The sequence below is a fragment of the Montipora foliosa genome, chromosome 11, assembly GCF_036669935.1.
Source record: "Montipora foliosa isolate CH-2021 chromosome 11, ASM3666993v2, whole genome shotgun sequence".
Classification (NCBI taxonomy): Eukaryota; Metazoa; Cnidaria; class Anthozoa; order Scleractinia; family Acroporidae; genus Montipora; species Montipora foliosa.
The window spans coordinates 20415332-20437831 of record NC_090879.1 but is presented as its reverse complement, the minus strand read 5'-3'; the positions used below and the strand labels follow the sequence as shown (position 1 = coordinate 20437831).

Here is a 22500-nt window from a genome sequence, read left to right as displayed (position 1 = left end):
CAGCCCACACTCAGGTTAAATCTATTTTGGAGTGTTAAGTACCCACAAAGACATTCAAATACATTTTTTAGGCATGCACGTGAATTGACCATGGAATGACACCAGGCTTTGTCATATCATGGATTACATTTATAAAATCAAGCTAAATTTGTCCAACGTCGCGGGTGCGCAACAATTGTCGAAGTGCATAATAGCCCGGCGTATCCGTTAGCGTTGTCTCATGGAAACGAACTCGGTGACCCCCCATTTTTATTGCATTTTTATCATCTCCTAAACGTGTTACAACACTGCAAAGTTTCATCGGAAATCTATGACAAGTTTTATTTATAGGGAATCACCTTAACTAAACCCAGACCCACACATCTACCCCCACTAAAAATTCCTCTGCTCTCGCGGCCAGATGACAAACTTTTAGAGTTGACTGCATGAGAGCAATAAATCAAAAGGAAGCAAGAGAACAATGGTCGTTACTCAGAAAGAAGCTATCCGAAGTTTATTCATATTTTTTTGTTTGCCTTAAAGATTTGATTAATTCATTGAAAAGTTCATTGACATAATGTTCCAATTTTCAGACAAATCTTTGGCCTTTTCTTCTAAAAGGCTAGCGGAGGAGTCATTGCCCCATAGAGAGGTAAATGCTGAAGATGTGAGTGTATTGTCATCCCCTTGCACGGCGCCTGTGAAACTTTAAGAAGCAGTTTGCGTAGTTTGCTTAGACGTGGCACCAAGCGGACTGCCTTTCGCACAAATCTTGAGACAACCAAGAGGTTTGCTTTCAGCTGCATTATGTCTAGTCAGTTCATAAAAATTCTTTGACTTGGGCCATTTAAGTTTCAATAAGAATAAGACTCGAACAGCGGCTACAAAATTTGCTTGAACTGCATAACTTTGTATAAACTTAACGTTCGTATGTTACAACATACACCATCAGAAGTGATTATTATTCTGGGCTAGGACTTCATTTAGCTGAGTAATAATGGAGTTGTGCTGAATTCTCAAATTGTGGTTCTCTTCCCGAAGACGCCTTATTTCGGCCTCATAAACCTCTGTAAGAGAGGGCTGTATCTGTACCGGTGCGCAACTCTGTGCTCGATTGTGTTGAAAATGAGTTACAAAATTCCCACCGCCGAGGGACTTAACCATAAATTTAAACAACATTACTTAGCGAGTATCATTCCTCATCACTCGGATGTTTTTCTAGTTGTCATCATTTGCGAATTGTATTCATTCATGGATATAACTTAAACAAAGCGATTGCTTTTAATAGCATGCCGATCGCTCTTTTGTTGTCTTCGTAAAATGAAACAGAAACAAATATCCACCAACACATAGATCGCCCCTAAGTCTGAGAAAAATACTCGAAAAGCGGGTTTTTACAACCAAGGGTAGTATTTTAACAGCTATTAGCTTTCGTCATCTTGAGAACGTATCAAAGCAAATAAAGAGGCGCGCGCAAACTGAAATCGCTTGAAACTTAACAATGGGTCATTTTTATAAAGGAGGTGAAAAAATAACCATCTATTGTTTGATTCGTTCCCCATTAAGCGGCGGCGTGTATCACTTTCAAATTATGCGAATTGATCGATATCAATGAAAGAATATTGCTGTTTTTTTTTTGCGATAAGTGCTTATGCCATTAAATGTGTTAAATACCAAACTCGGCAGGGGTTTAAATACTTTGTTAACATTTGCGTTGTCCTAAGATGGACAGGAATATATGGCTGTTTTTAGCTCCTACTCGTGGGCTCCTGTCTCTTTTATACATAATTTGAATAGCAATTATCAAGATTACATTAAGTAATGGTCCGGCTAAGAAGCAGGCAGCCCAGCGGCAAAAGTACTTAGAAGCTGCTGCTCCAATCGAGGCATCTGATTGGCTAATATCGGAAAATGTCGAAAAAAGATGAGAAAAAAATGAAAAAAAAGCCTTTTTTGGATTTCTTCTTCCCCATGCCCTTGATCTCTGTCTCTCGGCCAAATTTGGGCATTGTTCTATGCGCCATTCGCCAATCGGAAAATGGCGCATAGAATCTTGACGATATTTACAAACATAGTTTTTGAAGGCATAATGATTTGTTCTACGAAACAGAATCTAATTTTTTAGACGGCAAGTCGATTACATTTTTCATTGAAATTCAAATTTCGCGCTTTTAGCTGCTTACACCAATGGGAACAGCCGAACTTAATTTGATTAAAAATGTTGGCACATTTTAACTAACCGACGCTATTGCCGCGGGCTATTGTTTTTCTGCCTGCTTCTTAGCCGGACCATTACTTAAGTTCAATTTTTATCCACTGTAAAATTGTTATACTTTCCAACTAGTAACACGCATGTGAGTATCCTTTTTTAAACTCGCGAAAAATATATTTAACCGCGAGAGCACTTACCAGACGAAGGAACTGTTGGGGCCGGTGCGAATTATCGGGTTTTCAGCGTGTTTCTTATTGTATACATTACCTTGTCCCGCAGCCCAAACGTCTTAAGGTGGATGAAGACTGCAAGTCAACGACAGACGTTTCTCAGGTGAGTACTCTAAATAACTGCAGGTCATATAATTCAGATGAATGAAGGGGTAGTTTCTAAAGAAACTGTGGTGCTGCGTCGGTGGGGAAGTAGTGTACAAAAATTTGGTTTTATCAACGGAGTTGATAATGTAAATTGGCCACCGTACAGAGATTCTAAAAGCTGACGTTTCGAGCGTTAGGAACTGTACGGTGGCTCCGTACTCTGTACGGTGGCCAATTTACATTATCAACTCCGTTGATAAAACCAAATTTTCATATAATTCAAGTTTGGTATCACCGTGATCAGCTCACGATATTGCGTGCACAGAATTTCCTTCATTTCTCCTTATCAGCTACTGTAATAGCGCTTGAATTAGCGCTCAGAGTTGAAGAAGGGTCGGCGAAATATCCCAGATGACCCGCTTCAATGTAAGCAAAGTTTCTCTTCCTTTACCACGTTGTGCCAAATCACTCTGCTCTGATTCGCCGTTTCCTGTTGAACATATGCCTGCGTTGCCGAGCACCAACGGGGAGTTTGTGGTCTGTGGCGCATGACTTGTACCTGTTTTTGATGCACATGATTAATTCTAAAGTGGGGGCGCTACTTCAGAAGGGGTACTGTTGTCTTTTCTTTTTTTTTTTTTTTTTTTAATTTCCGCCCTAAAGGTGGATTTCTATTGTCGCTGAAATGTTTTCGTGCGTAAAAAAATCGCTCGTTGGAAATTTCCACTGCCGCCGGTAACCTGGATTTTTGTTGAACCTACGTAAATACCTGCCATCCTGCATTTGGCGCCAAAAGGCAAGGACGTCGTGAGGTAATTTGATTTAACGGCCTCCAAAGTATTGGTAGCCGTTACGCCCTCCCGGCTTGTTGAAGGCAAGCGTTTTCTTCTCCTCTTTTACCTACGTCCATATGACAGAGGTGTCACGAGAGAAAATCCAAAAATGTCATTGATTACATCGTTACGTAAACGCAATCTGTCGCGAAAAAGTTGAACCTAGTTCAACTTTCACTAAAACCCTTGCGATCGCTACTTACTTGCACGTGCGTATCACGTTCGTAAATGCCTAGTAAAAAAAGAAACGCTGCCAAGGAAATAGGGCAAAGTAAAGTAAACATTTTTTCGTACGTTTTATTTTTCACGTACGTTAACGTGCTTGGATCAAAACGCGACAGTGAAAATTCACCTTAAGTCAAGGCATCAACAAGAAGCTGGCGATCGAGCGCAACGTTCACTGGGAACTCACAAAAGTAAAAGTTAGGGTTAGGATTTAATCGCAGTAAGTACGAAGTGACTTGTTCATTTACCGCTGAAATTTTTCTTTTTTTTTTACATGTATAGCCTCTTGGAGAGCCAGTCAGTTTTCATCGACAGTTAACCTTACCGGCAGGAATTTTAAGGCAAGTCTAAGTCTACCTGAGTGATGGAAAGGTGTAATGGACCCGTGGGAAGGATATGATTCAAGTTGCTGGGCAATGGGAGAAAAGCAACTGAAAAATCAAAGTCCTAGGCAGCATTTGAACCTACTACCTCCGTAGCACTGGTCGGATGCTCTACACATTGACCTACTAGAACTCCTAGGGAGGCCAGGTCGTTTATCTAGGTCCTGAATGGACAGTGTGTCCTGCTGGTCCACGGGCGCTACAAGCAATTTGTATCATATCCTTACCACGTGACCTTCCATTATTGATGTATTTGTAAAATTGAGGCGCTTGACTTTGTAGAGCCCGCAGACTAGTGGGACACATGTCCATTCAGTACCAAGCAACTTGTATCATATTTCACTGTTTAACTGTGCGAGCACAAAATAATGTATAACTCAATTCCAAGAGCGCCCATTCCCCCCCTCCTTCCCCCCCCCCCCCCCCCACCTCCCGGGCAAAGCCCCAGGCATTTGACTTTTACAAAAAAAAAAAGTCAAATGCCTCCTATGTTGGGAGTTTACACCGTCAAATGCCTCCTATGTTGGGAGTTTACACCGTCAAATGCCCCACCGGTTAGGGCCTCACAAAGCGTCAAATACCCCGCCCTCAGTGCAAGAAGCAATTTTAATTGAAGTAAAAAGACTTAGAGAACTACCTGGTACTGGTACACAAGGTTGTCAAGTGTTATTTGCATATATCAATTACTAATTTCCATGAACTTTTTAGCCCACTCAGAATTGAACAGAGAAAGTTCGAAGACCGTCTGGCAGCGTTGGAAAAACTTTCCCGAGAGCGCTCATCTACTTTGCAAACCGAAGCGAACACCATTGACAAGTTTCCCAAAGGTTTGTCTGGACACAACAAGGAACGTAAGGGTTCAAGATAAGAGCATAGACTTTTTAGTCTCTGTGTCGCTATTGGCCGTTGGGTTCTGTATTGTGTATAGGTGTTTCAGAGCTACCGGTAATTCACAACAATTCTTGCCGCGGGAGATTCTACAGTGATTAGTCTAAAATCAGTATACTCGTCTTTGAGAAATCCAAAAATGTGATTGTACAGCGAGTTTCTATCATCTTGTTTTTCAATGTTTAATCATAGTTAATCGAGGGACATTAACTATGGTCATCTCATGCCTGATGGATTTGAAACGAATCGGCCAACTAATTCTCTCCATGTTATCTCTTCAGAGCTTTCCAGCACACGACAAACGATGCTTTCTTCACAAGCCTCCGAAGCCTTCCGTAAGCCTTTTAAGGACGTCAACAGCGTGTCCGCGTGTGACATCATCTATATTGAGGATTCTCCACAAACCCCAGACTGCTTTGTTACCGCCTCTCAAAGTAAAGAACGTGTAAGCACAACGTCTCCGTGTTTGTAAAGTAGTAAAGGTGATGACCTCAAAATTCGGCAAGCATGTAACTCTCTATGCCACCTTCCAGCCAGGGCTTCTGCGTGGTGCCTGTTCTAAGCTCTTCGGGTTGGAAAACGGTTAGGGCACGAAACGGAGATCATCCTTTAACAGTTCTTTGTTTTCTTTTCCTCAGAGCGCCTTCTTTACGGTGGATGAAAATTATAAAGTCAAAATCAACTCCCACTTGCAGGAAACACACAGTAGGGTGGCTTTTCTTTTTATTAGAGTGAGCAGTGCCTTATAGATTTTGGCAGACTCGAGGGTGGGTTTATCTGTGCTTGCTGGTTGATTCTTATTGGCAAATATGGTCATCGGTTTGCCATATTCAAGTGCGTCTTACCTAGGGCCCGTTTCTCGTAAGTCCTGAAAACTTTTCGGTCCCGAAAAGCCATTTACCAAAATGCCTGTTGCTTGTTTTGATAAGTTCTTTAAACGTCCTTTTACGACAAAGAAAAGCAAAATTATTGTGAAGTTCGATGACTTAAACTGTCTCCGTTCTTTAAGATACAGTGGGAATTGTGACATCCGGAAAAGGCCCGAAAAGTTTCGGGACGTCGGGACGAGAAACTGAACTCTGGAACCAGGCTTTGAAAAATAAGCGCTCGCATTAAAAGAGCGCGACTCTCTAGGAAAATGCGCGAGTTGCCTTTATCACGCCCCCAATGTTTACCTCAAAGGCTATTGAAGGGAACGAGTCAACTATTGTTTAATGTTTCTAGAACATTGAAGCAGCTAACGAACGCCGATAATAGTTGTTCTCCTTGAAAATAGTACAGTTCTCGTAAACGAAGATGTTAACGTATGAAATTTCAAACACGATTTCAGGAACGACATTGTTACAGAAGGAAACACGCTACAAAATAGCATTTAGCGGTGTAATGTCTGTACTCCAGGCTGTTCCACAATGCGAACGGATTACACTCCAGAAAACACACTCACGTTTTCAGTCCGCCATCTTAACTTTATTCACTACCCACAATACACTAAAGGCACAGGTTACACAGGCAACCCACAGAACAATCACCACAAGAGGACGTTTATTTTATCGGCTTTGTTGTTTTATCCTCAGTACTGAGTCAGTAATTAAGCGGTTACTTTTGGTGTACCACAAGGGTCTGTGCTTGGCCCCACCCTTTTTTCCCTTTATTGTAATGACCTGCCCAAAATCACTAATGGAATAGATGGCGACCCACAGTTTTACTTGTATGCAGACGACGACATCACCGTTTATGTGTCGGCTCCGACTTATGACCTGGTGTCTTTCAAGTTAAATGAAATCCTAGCGAGGTTATATACATGGTGTTGTGAGAACTGTCTCACTCCCCATCCTACCAAGACGGAATATATGTTGCTCAGCAGACGAAGGCAACTGACTGGGCCAAAAGAAGCTATTAAGATGGGTGATTATGTTATCGAGGAGGTTGTTTCTACAAGATGCTTAGGTGTCCAGATAGTCAATGCTCTTAAATGGGATTATCATGTATCGGAACTTGCAAAGTCGTTTACAAAGAAGTTAAACTTACTTAAATCACTGTGCTTCCTGCCAAGACAGGCGAGGACTGATTTATATTTTGGGCTTATTTTGCTCTCTGTTACGTATTGTATGTTAGTTTGGGGCTCTTGTGGTCAGGTACTTTTCTCAAACCTGGGGCCCCTTTCTCGAAAGTCCCGAAAAGCCATTTGTGAAACTGCCAACCGCTTGTTTTGGAAAGCCGATCTTTTAAAATGTTTTCAAGGTAACTAAAAGAAGCATGTCTGTGAAGTTTGACGACTTAAATCCTCTCCGTTCTTGAGATACAAAGGGAATTGTGACATCCAAAAATGGCCCGTAAAGTTTCGGGACTTTCGAGAAACAGGCCCCTGGAATCTATACATGTGAGAGCGACAAAAATAATATTTAACTTAGGTTGGTGTACGCCAGGCAAGGAGGTTCGTACCGCAGCAAAATGGAATACTTTAGAGATGATGTATGAGAAACGATTATTAATTTTAGCACATCAGGCTCATTATCATCTTTCAACATGTCCTATGAATTGTCGTTTTGAAAAATATGTAAGTATTTTTGATCTCAGAAGGAAAATTGCTTTTAAGTTACTCAGGGCTAAGACTGATCTGGCCTGGAAATCATGCTCATATAAGTCCATTATTCGCTGGAATGCCCTGGAAAACCAAATGAGATTGACACTTTTAAACAGTCACTCAAGGGTATTTTTAAGACACATACGTTTAAGTGATGTATTGTGTAGAATTTCTTGTTGTTGTAAATACGTAGAATTTTTATATCAGTATTATTGTGATTAGTTAGGAAGTCGTTGGTTTTACGGCTATCTATACACCCTTTTAAGTCTAATATATGCCGTTTTCCGCTAATGACGTCGAACTCTTGCTTTCAAATTTTATTTAGAAATGTTCAAAGGCCTAAAACTTTACCCATTTCTTTTCTTGTTTGAAGCCTCTTTACATTTCTGAATAAATTTTAAAAGCATGAGTTTGACGGCATTAGCGGAAAACGGCATATATTAGACTTATTAAAAGGGTGTATACGACCACACCAGCTTTGCTGAATTTTTAAATCGTGTTTAAATTAATGCTGTTGTTATTATTATTATTATTATTATTATTATTATTATTATTATTATTATTATTATGTACGTCGTCAAATGAAGTGAAGCTATGATCCACGCAGTTATAGGAACGCAATTTTAGCAATTTGCATATTAGAGAAGCCAGAAAAATTCCATACTTCAACGGTATGGAATTTTTTGGTTTGAATCCGTGACCTCGCGATACATAAAAAAAAAATACATACTTAATTGACCGCTCCCCATAGGGGCTTTTCAGGGCCAGTGAAACACAACGAAACGACAGAACAGAACAACAACAACTGTTAAGAATCCCAACTGGCTGGAGGCAAACCAGTTGGCTATTTACAAGTGCAGCTGGGAAGTTGAACCAGGGACTATCAGGATCAAATTCAACGAGTGGTCAGAGCGGGTCTTGAACCCGGGATCTGCGGATCTCAAGGCAAGCGCTCTAACCACTGGGCCACACTGCCTCCACACGGAGGCGATGCCGGTGCGACGCTCTAACCATGGTCATTTGTGGGTTTAAATATTCCTGTGATAAATGAATCACTGAACGAAATGATACATGAAGTGAATCATATATTGAAGTACGGATATGAAATCAAGTGAAGCTATGATCCTCGCAGTTATGAACCAAAAATTGCGTTCATATCATTTCTTCCTGGAACGAGTTGACTGTTTTGGACGTGTGGTCTCTTTCGTGTGCATTTTGGCGCTTTTCAAGGTTCTTCTTGGAACCTTTGCTCAAACAAACCCAGAGTGCATTTAGAGTACTTTGTGGAATGTTTGAGGCACGGTGTTGCTAGATTGCGTTTGATAACTGACGGATGAATGCTGTTCAAAGTCAACTCTTGTACATTTAGTGATCGGTTCTGCGTCATGGTTCGTTCATTTCATGAACAGTGGCAGATGCGATAGGAAAAAAGTATTTTCGACACTCAAATTAAAAATCTCTCCATGACCTCAAAAGTCACTCTATGCATTGTATTCACGTTTAAATTTTCTTTTTTAAAGACAACGAAATACTGTCAGTTCTCAACAATGGATCCATGAAAGAGCTAAAGAAACTTCAAGGGGTTGGCGAAAAACGAGCGCGGCTGATAACGGATTGGAGAAATGTTCACGGACCCTTTCAGCAGGTGAATTAATAACGAAACTGTTGCTAACAAGAATCCTACTTGGCGCTTTTTAATCTTTGTTTACGTTTTCATGTTTGTAGGTACATGATTTAAAATATATCCACGGATTCACGGACAAAATGATCGCCACTTTCCTCAAGGTATTGTTTATAGACGATACACCCAACTTTGCACTTGTGTTTAATTTCTCGTTTTAATATGTTGACTTAATTTTTGCTTGTATTGCAGAATAACCTTTTGAGCCGAATTACATTCAGTTGAAAACTCAGAGGAGAAACTCGCGAACTTTGCCTTACACAAGAGCATCAGATATACCCATTAGAATCAAAGACAGAGTACATCAGTTTCACACGATGAACTGTTTGGGAAAACGGAGTGTGATTGATCCAGTTGTTGAAAGCAAGATTAGTGGGAATCTCGGATTAAGTCTGCCTAAATCCAACAACAATTCACCGATGCTCTACCTCTAACTATTCGCCACATTCAAAGTTCCAATTCTGATTTTAAAAGGAACACCTTTTATCACTTAAGTTTTTATCAATAAAACGAGTCCACAGTTCAAAATTTTATTTCTTAGAGTTACTATATGTACAATATTCTCAGCTTTGTTCAACATTTTCCCTTCAGTTGCTTATACAGAGCTTAGCTCATGAGCGATGTGGCATTTGTTACTGCAGTCTCTGCTCTTCGAATATCAGTGGTTATATGGGTCAGATCTTGAATGAAAACTTGAATCTGTAGAAAGAAATAGCATGAAGGTAGATGTTAGGAATTGCAAGTAAATGAAGGCAACTATAGGTGATGCTGAAGGCAAATGAGGAATGACTGTAAATGGAGTAGACTAAGGAGAATATGAATATGGGTGGGTAGATGGTGTATGAATAAAGAAGAGGATAATGGGGGTGCATGTGTACAAATGTAATTTAGTTGCATTTTTGTAATAAATTTAGGTGATTCCTTAAAATTCAGATTCAAGTGTGATTATTTTTGTCTAAAAGGTGCAAGTTTGTCTGTATGACTTGTAGCTTTACCACTGGGGCAAAAGATAAACCATAAAAATGTTCAGCCCATATGCGAACGAACTTGTGGTTATCACAAGTTTACCTTTTCCAATTGTTTTTCTGTGAGTTCAATGACTGTTCCCTGTTTTAGATGTTTGTTCACTAGCATAAACAGGTTGTGAGTTGCCCTGGAATGAAACAAAACAAAATAAAAAACCAAACTGATACCTCTATTGGTATACCCTGCAAACTGATTTATCAGTGAAAGGAGCAATCTGCACATACATTTTAATTCTTCCTAAAAGCAATGTTTTCTTGGCAGCTGTATTCTGAATATGAGTCCACTGCGATTCCCACTTCACTGCTACGCTCTGAGCTCTCTCCAGTTGTGTCTGTAGTTGTGCAAGCTAGTAAGGAAAAAAAAATTGTATCCTTGATTCAGTCCTTTGGAAATTAGGAACCTCTTCTATTTTATGGGGCTGTAGTCTTCTCCTTGTAAGTATCAACAAAGAAGGCATTTTGTCTTTGAATCTGGGAGGTTAAATCAGGCCATTAGGCCTGAACCTACATGTTTCAATCAATACAGCCCTGTGAATAATGCATTCCCTTGCAGGAAATAATTTGTTAATTCAAGACTACACTTAATTAAATGTAATTTTACATAATTTTTAGAATTGATTCATTTTTAAAACTTTCATCTAAAGAGTTTGGTGCATATTGCAAGTATACCGGTAAGTTGTCTTCAGATTATTTGGCCTGATAACTTTTTTTTTTCGCTATTGGGAAAACAGTGCAGAGCATAGATTCACTGTCAAGTGGACGTAAACATTACAATAATAACAATTAATATTATACCAGCATGAGCATATTGTAATTTAACCTGGTTGTTGTAGTTAAGGATTTCATTGTTTTTCTCCTGAAAAGGAATGGAAATCTGTTATTAGATTCAAATTGTGTAGTGATTTAAGTAGGATCACGTTACTTTTTATCAATCAAAATAAGCCAAAATGTGCATTGACTATTTACGGAAACAAACCTCTGTAAATTTGACCAGTTGTCCTTTTTCTTTCTCATACTTTTCTTGGTTTCTTGTTTCTCTCTCTAAAAGATCCTGATAGAAATTGTATACAGTGTATATGAGGATCTATGCTGTTGTCTGTTGTCCAATGCTGTATTACACCACAAAAAACTTTAAAAAAGTCATACGAGCACATTTTTTTATGAGATCCACAGGAAACATAAGAACCATTGTCAAACATATTTGTTTCATTGACATCTTGTTTAGTTAACTGCTGATTGCCAAGGCAAGTTGTATTTTGTCATTAATATGTTTATGACAAAAGGAGAAACAAAACCCACAAACAAAAACAAAATAACATCCTTTCAAGCACTTCACCACTATACACACCAGCTTAAATTCATGGTTTCAACATCTTCAAAAATGTATTTGAAACTTTTAGAAAAAATGTCACAAGTGTGAAAATCTTTTCAGTCTAACAAGCATCACAGTACATACTCTTGTCTGTCCAACTTAAACACTATTCCATACAGATGCTCAAATCAGTTTGGGTTCCAGTTAATGTTCTCAGCCCCTCTCAATCAAATTTCTTTACGTATCAGAATGTTGCTGCAACCATTTAATGGCCTCCTCACATTTTTGTTTTTGCTTTCTTCATCCATACTTAACATGCAATCAATAATATTGGAATTATTTCACAAGCCACCAGAAGTAGTTTCAATAAGTACCAACAGGCTATTTCAGTCCGAGAAGTTGGCAACTTTTTTCCTTAAATTGAAGAAATTAACCTATTCACTCCTCAGTTGCCCAGTAAGATCGTCTGGCGTTAGACAGAGTAAAATCTGTTAAGTATCACACCCAGGAGTCAATGGATCAAGACAGAATGATTCTTGCACTATTAAGAGTAAAATTCAGTTTTACAATAACAACAGTCCTTTACTTGACTCAAACCAGCTGCCACCTTCAAATTTTATTGAAAGCTCTCCACCAGTGAAGCCTAAAAAATTATATGGAAGTCAAACTTATGACAGAAGGGGGATGGGGTGGGTTAGAAGTACCTGATGAGTTGCTGTAAGTGTATCATATCTTGCAATTACTTCTCGGATTTCCTGAAACTAAGATAAAGAAAATTCTGTTTGCTGTGTCTGCATTTTAACCTGCTACAATTTTTAGGACGTTATGCCCTCTGTGCATATACCTCTTCAGCATTTTCCAAAACCTTGTCAAGGTACTGCTGATAGATGACATTCTTTTCCAGTTTATACTGAATGTGATCACGGTCTTTCATCAACACTGATGTTTCTTCTTTTAACCTGTGAAGAAGTCAAATTTTTATGATAAAAACAGCTGAAATGTTGTTTAATAATATTGTTGTTGCAACTTTTCACATTAGAGTTCTGATTGCTCTTTTTCCTTATTACACATAACAATCCGTCTAATATTTCTAGTGCTCATTATTGGTTTTGTGTATTTGCACAGGAAATCCTGGAAAGGCATTGAAGATGACAGCTTTAATAGTGTTCACTCAACTTGGAAACCCTGATTCTCACTGCTTCAAAGGAAATTGTTTTGTTTTTTGATGACTTCTGGCAGTTAGTAGAGATAAGGCGACGCTGCTCTGACTTGTAACACTATCTGAAGTTTTTACAAGAAGGTAACTACCCTGTAACCTGATGGCAGTGAGCATGTTATTTTTGGATCACGTTTTTAATGACCAATCAAGTCAAAGACCAGGGTACTTTTTATATGATTCTCTGTCACAACATAATTAAATCATGTGAATCTGAAGATAACTTCTGCTCAGGTTGTTGAAATTGAAACACCAGTAAATGTCACTGACAACAGTACTTCTCAAGACTACTCTCAACAAGACTATCTTACTTCATTGAGTTTTGACATGATCCCAGTGCTTACAAGATGCAAGTAAAACTCATTTAAAAGAGGGGTGGTCCTGTAATCTTTTCACATTATTTTACTGCACCAATGCCTCTCTAACTAATGCTGACAAACATCCCTGTCACTATTTCTAATGATTTGCAACATATTTCTCTGGCCCCCTTTTTGATATTTGCAAGCTGTGGCCTATTTCGAAAAAAAAAAAAAAATGATGTCATGCCAAACTGAATGAAAGGCAATAATTATTTAGTTATGTACGAGATCTTACCAGCAGGCCCTGCTGTGCTTATTTGCAACTTACTACTAACCATTGATTTGAAAGAATTGCAGTGCCATATATACAGCTGTGTCTTGGTTGGGCCAAATTCATTTAGGTTAAGTTGCATTAGGAAGCTGTTTGAAATAGTCCTCACCAGAAACCCATAAGGGTTGAAACGTGTAACGCTCGTTCACAGCTTCCGAATATCCAGTGCGAACTGATTGGTTGAATGTTTCAGTGCTAAGTACCATATTTGGAAACCCCTCGCTCTTGTTGTTCCAAATATGGTACTTAACAAATTGAATATTCAGAAGCTTGTTTCCTAGCAAACAAGGGGCCGTTACACGTTTCAACCCTTATGGGTTTCTGTCCTCACCTAATGCTAACGGTAATATTGTAACTTGCTTGTCCCTGTTTAGAAAGTCCCATGTTGCCAAATTTATGGTTGAGTCACTTGTAGGCTTTATGAAGCTTTATTAAAAGATAATGACTAAACTGCATTCATTACGAGGTACCTAAGGTAAATTTGAAATTACTTTAATTATTTAATGTAAAGTAACTGACCTTGCAATTTCTCTGTCTTTTGCTCTCCTCATTTCCCTTTCTTCAGCTGCCTTTTTCAGTGCTCTGGCTCTCTTGGAGTCATTTTCCTTAATAAATATAAATACATCTTTTAAGGTCGATTTCTTAAGTTTGATTGTTCTCTTACAATTAAGTCTCAGTATAAAGATAGCCCCACTCACCTAAACACTATCATGCTAGTACACTATTATGGTCCCAAATAAGACAATTGCACAGAAAGTGATGTTGATCTCTTTTTTACTGTTTCTTTTCAATACCACTATTTACCTTGTATTGCTATTTATATTACCATAAATATGACAATTTAAAGAACAAATTATTTTTAAAATTTCACGCAACTTAATGCATTGTCATCTGTCTTATGGTTCAGTGAAAAATCTGCTGGTTGAACAATCTGCTATTGACATACAAGATCTATCGATTCGACATGCAATGAACTATATCTAAGCAAGTTGTAGCTTTGTACACACTTCTCACAGAAACAAACACAAAACAACTACAACAAAGCTTAGATTTGATTAGCATCACCTACTGTATTGTGATGAAAACTGGCCATCAAAACAAAGGGTTTTATTTGTCTAGAGATATTTTCCCAAATAATAAAACAAAAAGTAAACCTGGGAGACCAAATATACCTTCAGAAATTTATCGAACTTTAACAATGATTCCTTTAGTTGATATTCCTTTCTTTCAAGCTCTTCTCTCCTTTGCTGAAGGCTCTCCATTTTCATTTGAAACTCCTAAAAAAGGTTCAGAAACAATATACACGACTAATATTATCACTGAGAATACAGTTTCCATTTTGCACTCTGTTCACAATTACTGAACTGTCCATGATTTCATGAACACTATTGAGCTATAGGCTTGACATGTGGTAAGCGAAGTGATGAGAAAATACACGAGTCAATGACAACCCCAAGACCCCAGTCCCAGGAAAGGGTGAGAGAATGAACATGGAATTGAATTCCATGGGGGTGGTGGATTAGACAAAATTTTGACATTGAATGCTGTTCCCTTCTGGGGCATTGTGTCCAGAGGACCTAAATTCAGTAAAACAATTGCCTGTGAAAACAAGGACTGCCCAGTATGTAAGAAAAACACAGGTAGAGTTTGATTGAATGTAATTCAATAACAAAGAATGAAAAATATTTGCTGTGATGCATGACTAATATTGTTAGTGGTTTTACTTTATGGTCTCAGTGCATGGGGATCATAACATTAACAGGTGGAAAGTGGCTCTGTTCCATTTGCTGAGACAACACAGTAGGCAACAGAGGCTAGGTTCTAATAGTTTGGAAAAACTGCAGAATACCCATCCACATATTTGCAAATTAATAGTGTGTATTGCTACATGCCTCTTTCTTCAAAGGCCACTACAAGGGCACAGTACTGGCAAGGTATTTTGCAGTTACTCCACGAATAGTTTCACCTGGCCTCTTAGCTCATAATGACTTGACACCTTCTTGTTCTCACAGCTGAGGAAGTTGATCCAATTTCTGCCCAAGGTGGTAGGGAAATTGATGCTTTTTTCCTTGACCCTCCCCCCCCCCCCCCTCTCGTCCCCTTCCTTCCCGGGACCTGTGGGTGTAGGGGTTTTCATTGACTTTACTATCATTGTTTATAAAATAATTACGATAGTACCCGCACTCTTATTGGTCAATAGCGATGAGAGTATGGAAACATGGCTGTGACATCACACGAATTTTGATTGGTTATGTGTTGTCAGACGCACGTTTTGATTGACTGGTAGGAAATATGAGCGTGTATCAAAAATTCTTTTTCAATCAAGAAGTAAAAAAAGCAGCATTTTCCTTCATTTGTCGAACTATCTTTGAGAAATATTTTATAAAAGCAATAGAGGAATTTTTTCCGTGTTTCCGCAGCCTCATCTAAACACTCGGGGGAATTGGGAGAACTCTCGACGGTTATGCAAACCCTCGACTTTGAGGCTATGGAAACACGGAAAACGTCCTCTATTGCTTAAATAATTTCGTTTGAAACATGCCTCTTTCTGAGCAGCTAAGGCTTGCTCCACTTCCGACATCTCTCGTCTTTTTTCAAGAAGGCGTGTAGCTGGCGTGAGATGGTCGTCCTCCCGTTCGGGCATTTTGCTGAAGAAAAAAAAGAAAATAATAGGAAGGACGAAGTGGAAGGAAGATGTATGCAGGGGCTCTGGCCCTAGACGATTCCCAAGACATCGGGGTTTCAAAGAATGTCAAAACCATTCGTAACTTACACAAGGAGCTTATCCTCAAATGTAGTTCTGAAATATTCTTCCAAGTTGACAGCCATTTTACAAAAAGTTTTATACGGTTCAAGTACTAGCAGTTGTTTCAAGCCAAGATGGCGCCGTTACTATGGGAATGAACAGAAAGTAAGTATCATGGGTAATCCCACGGTGCCATTGTTTTTTGTGAAATATGGCGGGACAAAATGGCGTGTCATTGTTATGATGGCTGAAATTGTACAAGATTACTTTATTGGTTCGATTTTATTGCATTTCATCTTTCATATTGAATTGCATATGCAGGATGTCTACTATTTCCCTTTGGGTAAAGCCTGATCCCTTTGAGTTTGGCGCAATTCATGCTCCTTTGCCCCCCAAGCTCACGTTGCACGTAAGTTTCTTCTAGACAGACACGTAGACTTGAACCAGGGCAGAAACATTTATTTGCTACTCTGAGTTTCATGAATCTTACGAAGCAATCCTCAGAGTAGGAAATAAATGTTTTTGACCCAGTTCAAGTCTACGTATCTATTTATATATATATATATATACTAGTAGTAATAAAAGATTAGGAGTGCGTTCTCCGCCTGTGATAATTGTTGTCTGTTGCTGAAATCATTACTGTGAACGACTGAAGTTTGTTCTGTGGAATTTGATATATCTGTGGATTTTGATATCACCTTTGATGACACGTTGCGTGACGGCTTCAGTTTCGGTAAACTCGCAAATTCATGTTATTAAAACGTCTCATTTTCACTTTTACTGGTAATGTTGAAGCATGAAGGCTAAATTTTAAAAAGAATACTTGTGTTACATCTAGTACTCCGTGTATTCTGAGCTGGAAGCACAAATATCAGCTAACATCTGTAACATTTGCTGTTGCGTTTCCGTTTATCCGTGGTTTATTTTAACAAACTCCCGGACAAACTCCCTGTGACTGGCAATAATTTTTATTTCTGCCAATGAATAAAAATAAGGCAGCTTTTACATTGCCCTTCCTTAGTTTTGGCTTACTCTTATAGGTCTTGGCTTCAGAGTACTCTTCCATCGATTCAATGTCGACCTTCGCCGGAAACGGACTGAACTATTTGTGGCCACTGCAACTATACATTAAAGTCAACAAATGTAATCAAACTATAGCCAATGAAATATGGCTGTTAACATCCCAAAGCCAAGGCGATTCAAAGTCGTGTTCGTGAAAGGAATAAATAATGTTGTCCCAGCTATGTAACAAAAGCACGTCATCTTACATCCTGACCAAGCAGGTCACGCTCGGTCCAGAATAAAAACTTCTAGAAACGAGCGATCGCGAACAAATGGTCTCGCAACCTCGGTCTCAGGGTCTCTCCAGAGACCCTGGGAACAAGGTTGATCGTCTCGTATACACATGCTTTGCGATGATGTAATTTGTTTTTGCCCAACCAAAAACTCTCACTCCAGGCTGCATTGGGACTGCATTCTCCTTTTTGTCGAATGCAATCAGAGTTAAACCAGTTCAAAGAAAACCCCAAAAAACAACGAAAGAAGCCACAAAAGAGAACAAGCATGACGTGACAGATGGACACAAAAACAAGGCCCAAAGCCCCTGCAAAAACCTAGAGGGGCGGCCAATTTGCAGTCCACAAAAATCTCGATTTCTCGCGCCTGCGAAGCCTGCGAAACCAAATTAGGATGCGTTCTCGAGGAACAAGAGAACGCAATAATTTGCACTTCCAGTAAGATGCTTTCTGCTGCTCCCACTTATCAGTACAATTTAAGCAATGGTCTCTTATAGCATCTGAAAATTCAGCCACTTGAATTTTTTAGCTGCTGTAAGAGACAATTGCTCTCTTTTGAGAAATAATAGTAATTGGCTTCTTTACACATGTTTGAGGCACATGCCAGTCACATGATTAGAAAATAATAAGCACTAAAAAAAACATTCACTTTCCATTGTTTGGAGGGTTAAAATGATTGTAATTGTGCATGCAATGGTTTCTGCACTACCAAGCTATGCTACCTTAAAGAGAGGAACAACAGGAAGCAACCAGTTGCCTTCCTACGAAGCAGGTGTGTCCACATGATTCTTTTATCATGTCACATCAGTGTTGCTTGCCACAATAAATGGTTAGACTCTCTACTTTCCTCGGATGATAAACTTAGGGCCCCCTCTCACAACCTTTTAGCGCTCACAACCCTGCAAAGAGCAGGGCATTGATTTCCCGGTGTTGTGGTGTGTCCTCTGTGGTATATCATGGTTGCACAAGAGCATTTCAACAAGTTACGACTCCTAAGCTCCTTGTGGGTAAATATACTTTGACTATGACTTAATTAAATAGCTCCTCATGAGGGAGTGTTTCATGATTATTTTATTGTTGTATTGAAGTTCTTAGTTAGCTTAATATCAAACTTTTCAGAACCTTTACAAGCTGTCCGTTTATGCCAGAAACAAAGGAAAAGCTGGTTACCCAAAATTAAGGTATACTTTTTGTTGCTATATTTTATTTATGATGGCAAGCTTGACTGAATGATGCATCTTCAACTCAAAAAACCCTTGTTCTTTGTTGTATGACCCTCTCCTACCCATGAAAAATGGACTTGTCAGTGCTTGCATTGATGTTTTTTTACCAATATGCTAATTAGGCAGCAGGTGGGATTGATACCTCTATCTTGTCTTTTAAGCTACTCAGTCTGGAAACATGTGGCTTGCAATAAATTACAAATATCTGAAGACTTGGCATGGCTGTGAGTATTACAAATTTATTATACCAAAATTAATATTCTTCAGTCGTAAATCCTTTTTGTTGCAATATTTTCTGTGTAAGGGGAATGAATTGCATGTTTTGCTTGCATCATTGATTGGCCGGGGGCCACTTAATGGATGGTAATGTAACAAGTGACATTAATCCATTGACTCCCAGGGGTTCCCCATTGACGAGTAAAATCGTCCATTGATGAATAAAATTGTCTAGCGTTAGACAGTAAAAGTCTGGCCGGTGTAGGCCGGTTTGGACGTCAAAGGATTAAAAAATGTTAATTCTGATCATTTAAATTATTTTGTGTCTTACAGTTATTTTGAGACTTTTGATATGTTGAGTACATCAAGTTTCAAGGAACATTTAAATTGGAATGAACATTTTGCATGTTGCAGTAGTCAGGAGGAGCTAGGTGGGTGAAGATCATTGATATTTTATTTATACAATATTTATATCTTGTGGCACTGCATGTTAACAGCTAACTGCATCACATGGGGGGAGGTGGGGGGGGAGCTTTACTGTGTCTTTATTGATTCTCAATGTTGAGTGGTCATTGCAATAATTATAGTGTATACTGCATTCAGTGACATTTATTGCATTGTATATGTTGCAGTTAATTTTTCATTTCAGTTAATTATTTTTTTTACCAGGTAGTTTTTTTTAACTAGGTTTTTTTATCAACTGTCTGAAAAAGGGATTTTCCTTTTTTGGGGTGTAGTTAAAAAACAGGGGCTTGGTTTTTTAGGGGGTCTAAAGAATAACAAGACATTCCTCTTCTCCGTTCTACTTCTCCTACTCCTCCCTTATCTTCCCCATTGCCCCTAGATCTATCCCCCCTTACCTTCCAGTTAGCTCCCCTCCTAGGATATCTCTTATACCCACCCCTCTACAACACTTCTCACGGATATTTCATACTTGTCAAGAGTTTTCTTTTTACTCACTCGAATTTGAACTTGAACCACATCTTTGGATCTGCTGCTCTCTTATCCACTTGACCACACGAGCAACTCAGAATTAAATATTTTATTATTCATCCTACCCCACTCTCAGTTCAATCTTTGATTTATTCACGTTTGGACACCAGAGCCACCTGTTGTAACTCTAGCACTGATAAAATGGCAGAGCCATGCCAGTGCAATAGCGTAAATGAAATGGATTTCTATAGAGAAATACAGGAATTGAAGATTCACAAATAAATTGTTATTCAAAAGATGATTTGTACAACAAGGCCAAACATTTCTTAAAAGAAAAACAGAGAAGCAACTCGGCCTTTCAGGAAACAAGGATCGCTCTGAGCTGAAACAATTACTGGGAACATCAGATTATAACTCAAAAGAAATGAAATTACAGCAACGGCAAACTCTTCACAGGAAACATCAAGAAAGTAGTTACAACTTAACAGGAACTGTTTTAAATTTTGTCCCAAGTGCACAGTCTAATTTCTCACAGAGGACACAAGTATGAAAAAGTAGCTTCAAGAAATTATGCAGAAATCAGCCAGCAAGTTGTTAACACACGCATTAAAATAAATTAAAAAATGAATAAATAAATAATATGTTTAATTCATCCTCTAGCAGCAATGAGCTGAATTACAGGATTTCAGGTCAGAAGATACATTAATTTAAATAATTAATACTATGATGATATATTGAACGGAATTACCTGGCATATTATTCAGTTCAAGAGCAAACTTATTCGTGACAAATTCACTAAACCTACCGGTATTTGTATTACACGGCTTCAAGAATCTGCCATTGTTACTTTGAAGCCTCAACCGATAAGAGGAAGGAGCCACATGGATACGGTCCAACACAAGTTCATATAAAGGATTCTGTGGTGTAAGGCCAGATATGAACCGTTTGCATGCAGCTATTTTGCGCTTTTGTAGTGTTACTATGTTGTCATTAGCTAGGGCCTCATTATAATCCTTGCCTAGATAAATTATGGCCATTGCGTGCTTCTGTATCCTCTTATTTGAGTCAGAGAGATATCGTGGCAGGTTGACATATACTACGCTAGGGTACTCAAGTGTTGATCAGGCAATTGAACAATAGACGTCAACAATGTCCTGAGCAGGGACGCCACAGCATTTAAGCTGCCTAATAGCATATAGGCGGCGGTTGGCTTTTTTCACCATAAAGTGGCAGTGAGCCTCCCACGTGAAGTCGTGAGAAATAAGGATGCCAAGAAATTTAAATGACTTAACTTCTAAAAAGGAGCCACCCATGGCAATACCTTTTAACTGGATTGAGACTCATGTTACTGCTTGAAGCAAATAATTGAAGGTGCGAGACAATGGATGGTAAAACAGTTGGCACGTTCCTAATACCTCTTGGGGGTTTCTGTTTTGGCAAAGGGCACACCACAGCAGACTTCAACAGGGTCGGGAGATACCCCTCTCTCAGTGATGTGTTGTACAACTCAGCTATGATGGGTGAGAGTTCAGAAGTGACACTTGCAGACTGACTGCAGACTAATCCTAGCTCAGTTATTGAAAGCTAACCATTTTAAAATGGTTAAAAGTCTCTGTTACGAGCCTACGAAGGTCCATCAGGCCGGTGCTTATATCTGGTTTCCATAGCATGAAGCGACTAGGAGTATTTCTACTTCCCCCTGGATGGGATGCTAGTCCATCGCAGGGTTACCCCGAGCATTTTCGTTAGTACCCATTTATACACCTGGATGGAGAGAGGCACCATGAGAGTAAAGTGTCTTGACCAAGAACACAACACAATGTCCCTGGCCAGGACCCAAACCCGAGCCACTCGATCCGGAGTCGAGCACTCTAACCATGAGGCCACTGCGCCTCCCAAAACAATGGCCTTGACCTGGAACCTTTGATAGCAGCAGAGAAGAAACGTTTACCAAGTTTTTGAAAAGTACCTAGTTAGAAAAAAACTAACTAGTTGAAAATAAAAATTAACTGAAAACAAGAATTAACTGCAACATAATGTACATTCCAATGAACAAACTGTTGAAAAGATTCATCAGGCTAGAAGATTATTGAGAATTAATTGATAGGTTCCAACAGAAAGTCTTGTCTTAATTAATATCAATTGACAATTTCTATACCTGTTAGCCATCTTTATCAAAACATACTCACTCAGTGCAGGTTTTGTCAACATTACTGTATCTCCATCTCTAATCAGGTCATCTCAGATCTCAAGGCTCTGTAAGGACATTGCAGTTTATTTTATTCCTTTACATTCAACAAATTCACAAGATCTCATTCAAGGCATCCTTGGTATTAGGAGGAGAGGAGTATCCTTATTGAATATGTCTATTTTATTGAAAGCCTGTATCCCTTTTTATCATCCCAGGAGAAATTGTATTGGTTTTTTTAAAAACTTAAATTGACAATGTGGCAGAACTTATTAATAAAATGGTAAATATCAGAGGAAACTGTTTCCACTTAAATTACTCTTGGTGGGGCTATGAAAGTACAGTAGACCCAAAGGGGTCACCTCACTTCTTTGAGTTTTATTTATTTATTTATTACGGCACAATCTACTCACCATCACTTGAAACAACACTTTAGATTTTTGTTTTGTTCTTCTGGTTACAGGACACATCTTGATCAAGATTACACTGTTCACATTCAAAATATCTTGGATTCTATTACTACCTTATACAACCACAGAATTCTGAGGTCTATTTACATGACACATGTAATTTACATTTTGGTGTCACTATAATTCTCTATTTCTGCTAATACT

General features: G+C 38.9%; 3 protein-coding genes across 4 annotated transcripts in view; 2 read left to right on the top strand and 1 right to left on the bottom strand.

The window, feature by feature from the left end:
- The window catches only part of LOC137975909 (kinesin-like protein KIF22), a 16346-nt gene extending 6778 nt beyond the window's left edge, over window positions 1-9568 (top strand). Inside the window, exons 11-19 of one of the 2 annotated variants that reach the window (XM_068823119.1) lie at window positions 573-631; window positions 2471-2524; window positions 3849-3907; window positions 4658-4776; window positions 5119-5282; window positions 5476-5542; window positions 8942-9066; window positions 9147-9206; window positions 9295-9568. In XM_068823119.1, coding sequence (XP_068679220.1) covers window positions 573-631; window positions 2471-2524; window positions 3849-3907; window positions 4658-4776; window positions 5119-5282; window positions 5476-5542; window positions 8942-9066; window positions 9147-9206; window positions 9295-9327 — 740 coding nt within the window. In that variant the 3' untranslated portion in view covers window positions 9328-9568. The remainder of the gene's footprint in view (window positions 1-572; window positions 632-2470; window positions 2525-3848; window positions 3908-4657; window positions 4777-5118; window positions 5283-5475; window positions 5543-8941; window positions 9067-9146; window positions 9207-9294) is intronic. The other variant, XM_068823120.1, reaches the window with a different exon arrangement.
- Window positions 9569-9618: 50 nt separating this feature from the next.
- LOC137975911 (coiled-coil domain-containing protein 42 homolog) lies at window positions 9619-16187 on the bottom strand. The gene is made up of 11 exons (XM_068823121.1): window positions 16059-16187; window positions 15828-15933; window positions 14458-14562; window positions 13805-13890; window positions 12284-12398; window positions 12144-12200; window positions 11104-11178; window positions 10948-10983; window positions 10353-10474; window positions 10171-10255; window positions 9619-9801 (listed from the first exon to the last, which is right to left on the bottom strand). Exons 1-11 carry the CDS (start codon window positions 16112-16114, stop codon window positions 9709-9711), a joined length of 936 nt encoding a protein of 311 aa, XP_068679222.1. The 5' UTR covers window positions 16115-16187; the 3' UTR covers window positions 9619-9708.
- A 30-nt stretch (window positions 16188-16217) lies between these two features.
- Window positions 16218-22500, top strand: part of LOC137976111 (TBCC domain-containing protein 1-like) — an 18214-nt gene continuing 11931 nt past the window's right edge. Inside the window, exons 1-5 of the mRNA XM_068823388.1 lie at window positions 16218-16440; window positions 18446-18507; window positions 18711-18773; window positions 19099-19196; window positions 21934-22045. Of these exons, the coding sequence (XP_068679489.1) occupies window positions 16354-16440; window positions 18446-18507; window positions 18711-18773; window positions 19099-19196; window positions 21934-22045 (422 nt within the window). The 5' untranslated portion in view covers window positions 16218-16353. The remainder of the gene's footprint in view (window positions 16441-18445; window positions 18508-18710; window positions 18774-19098; window positions 19197-21933; window positions 22046-22500) is intronic.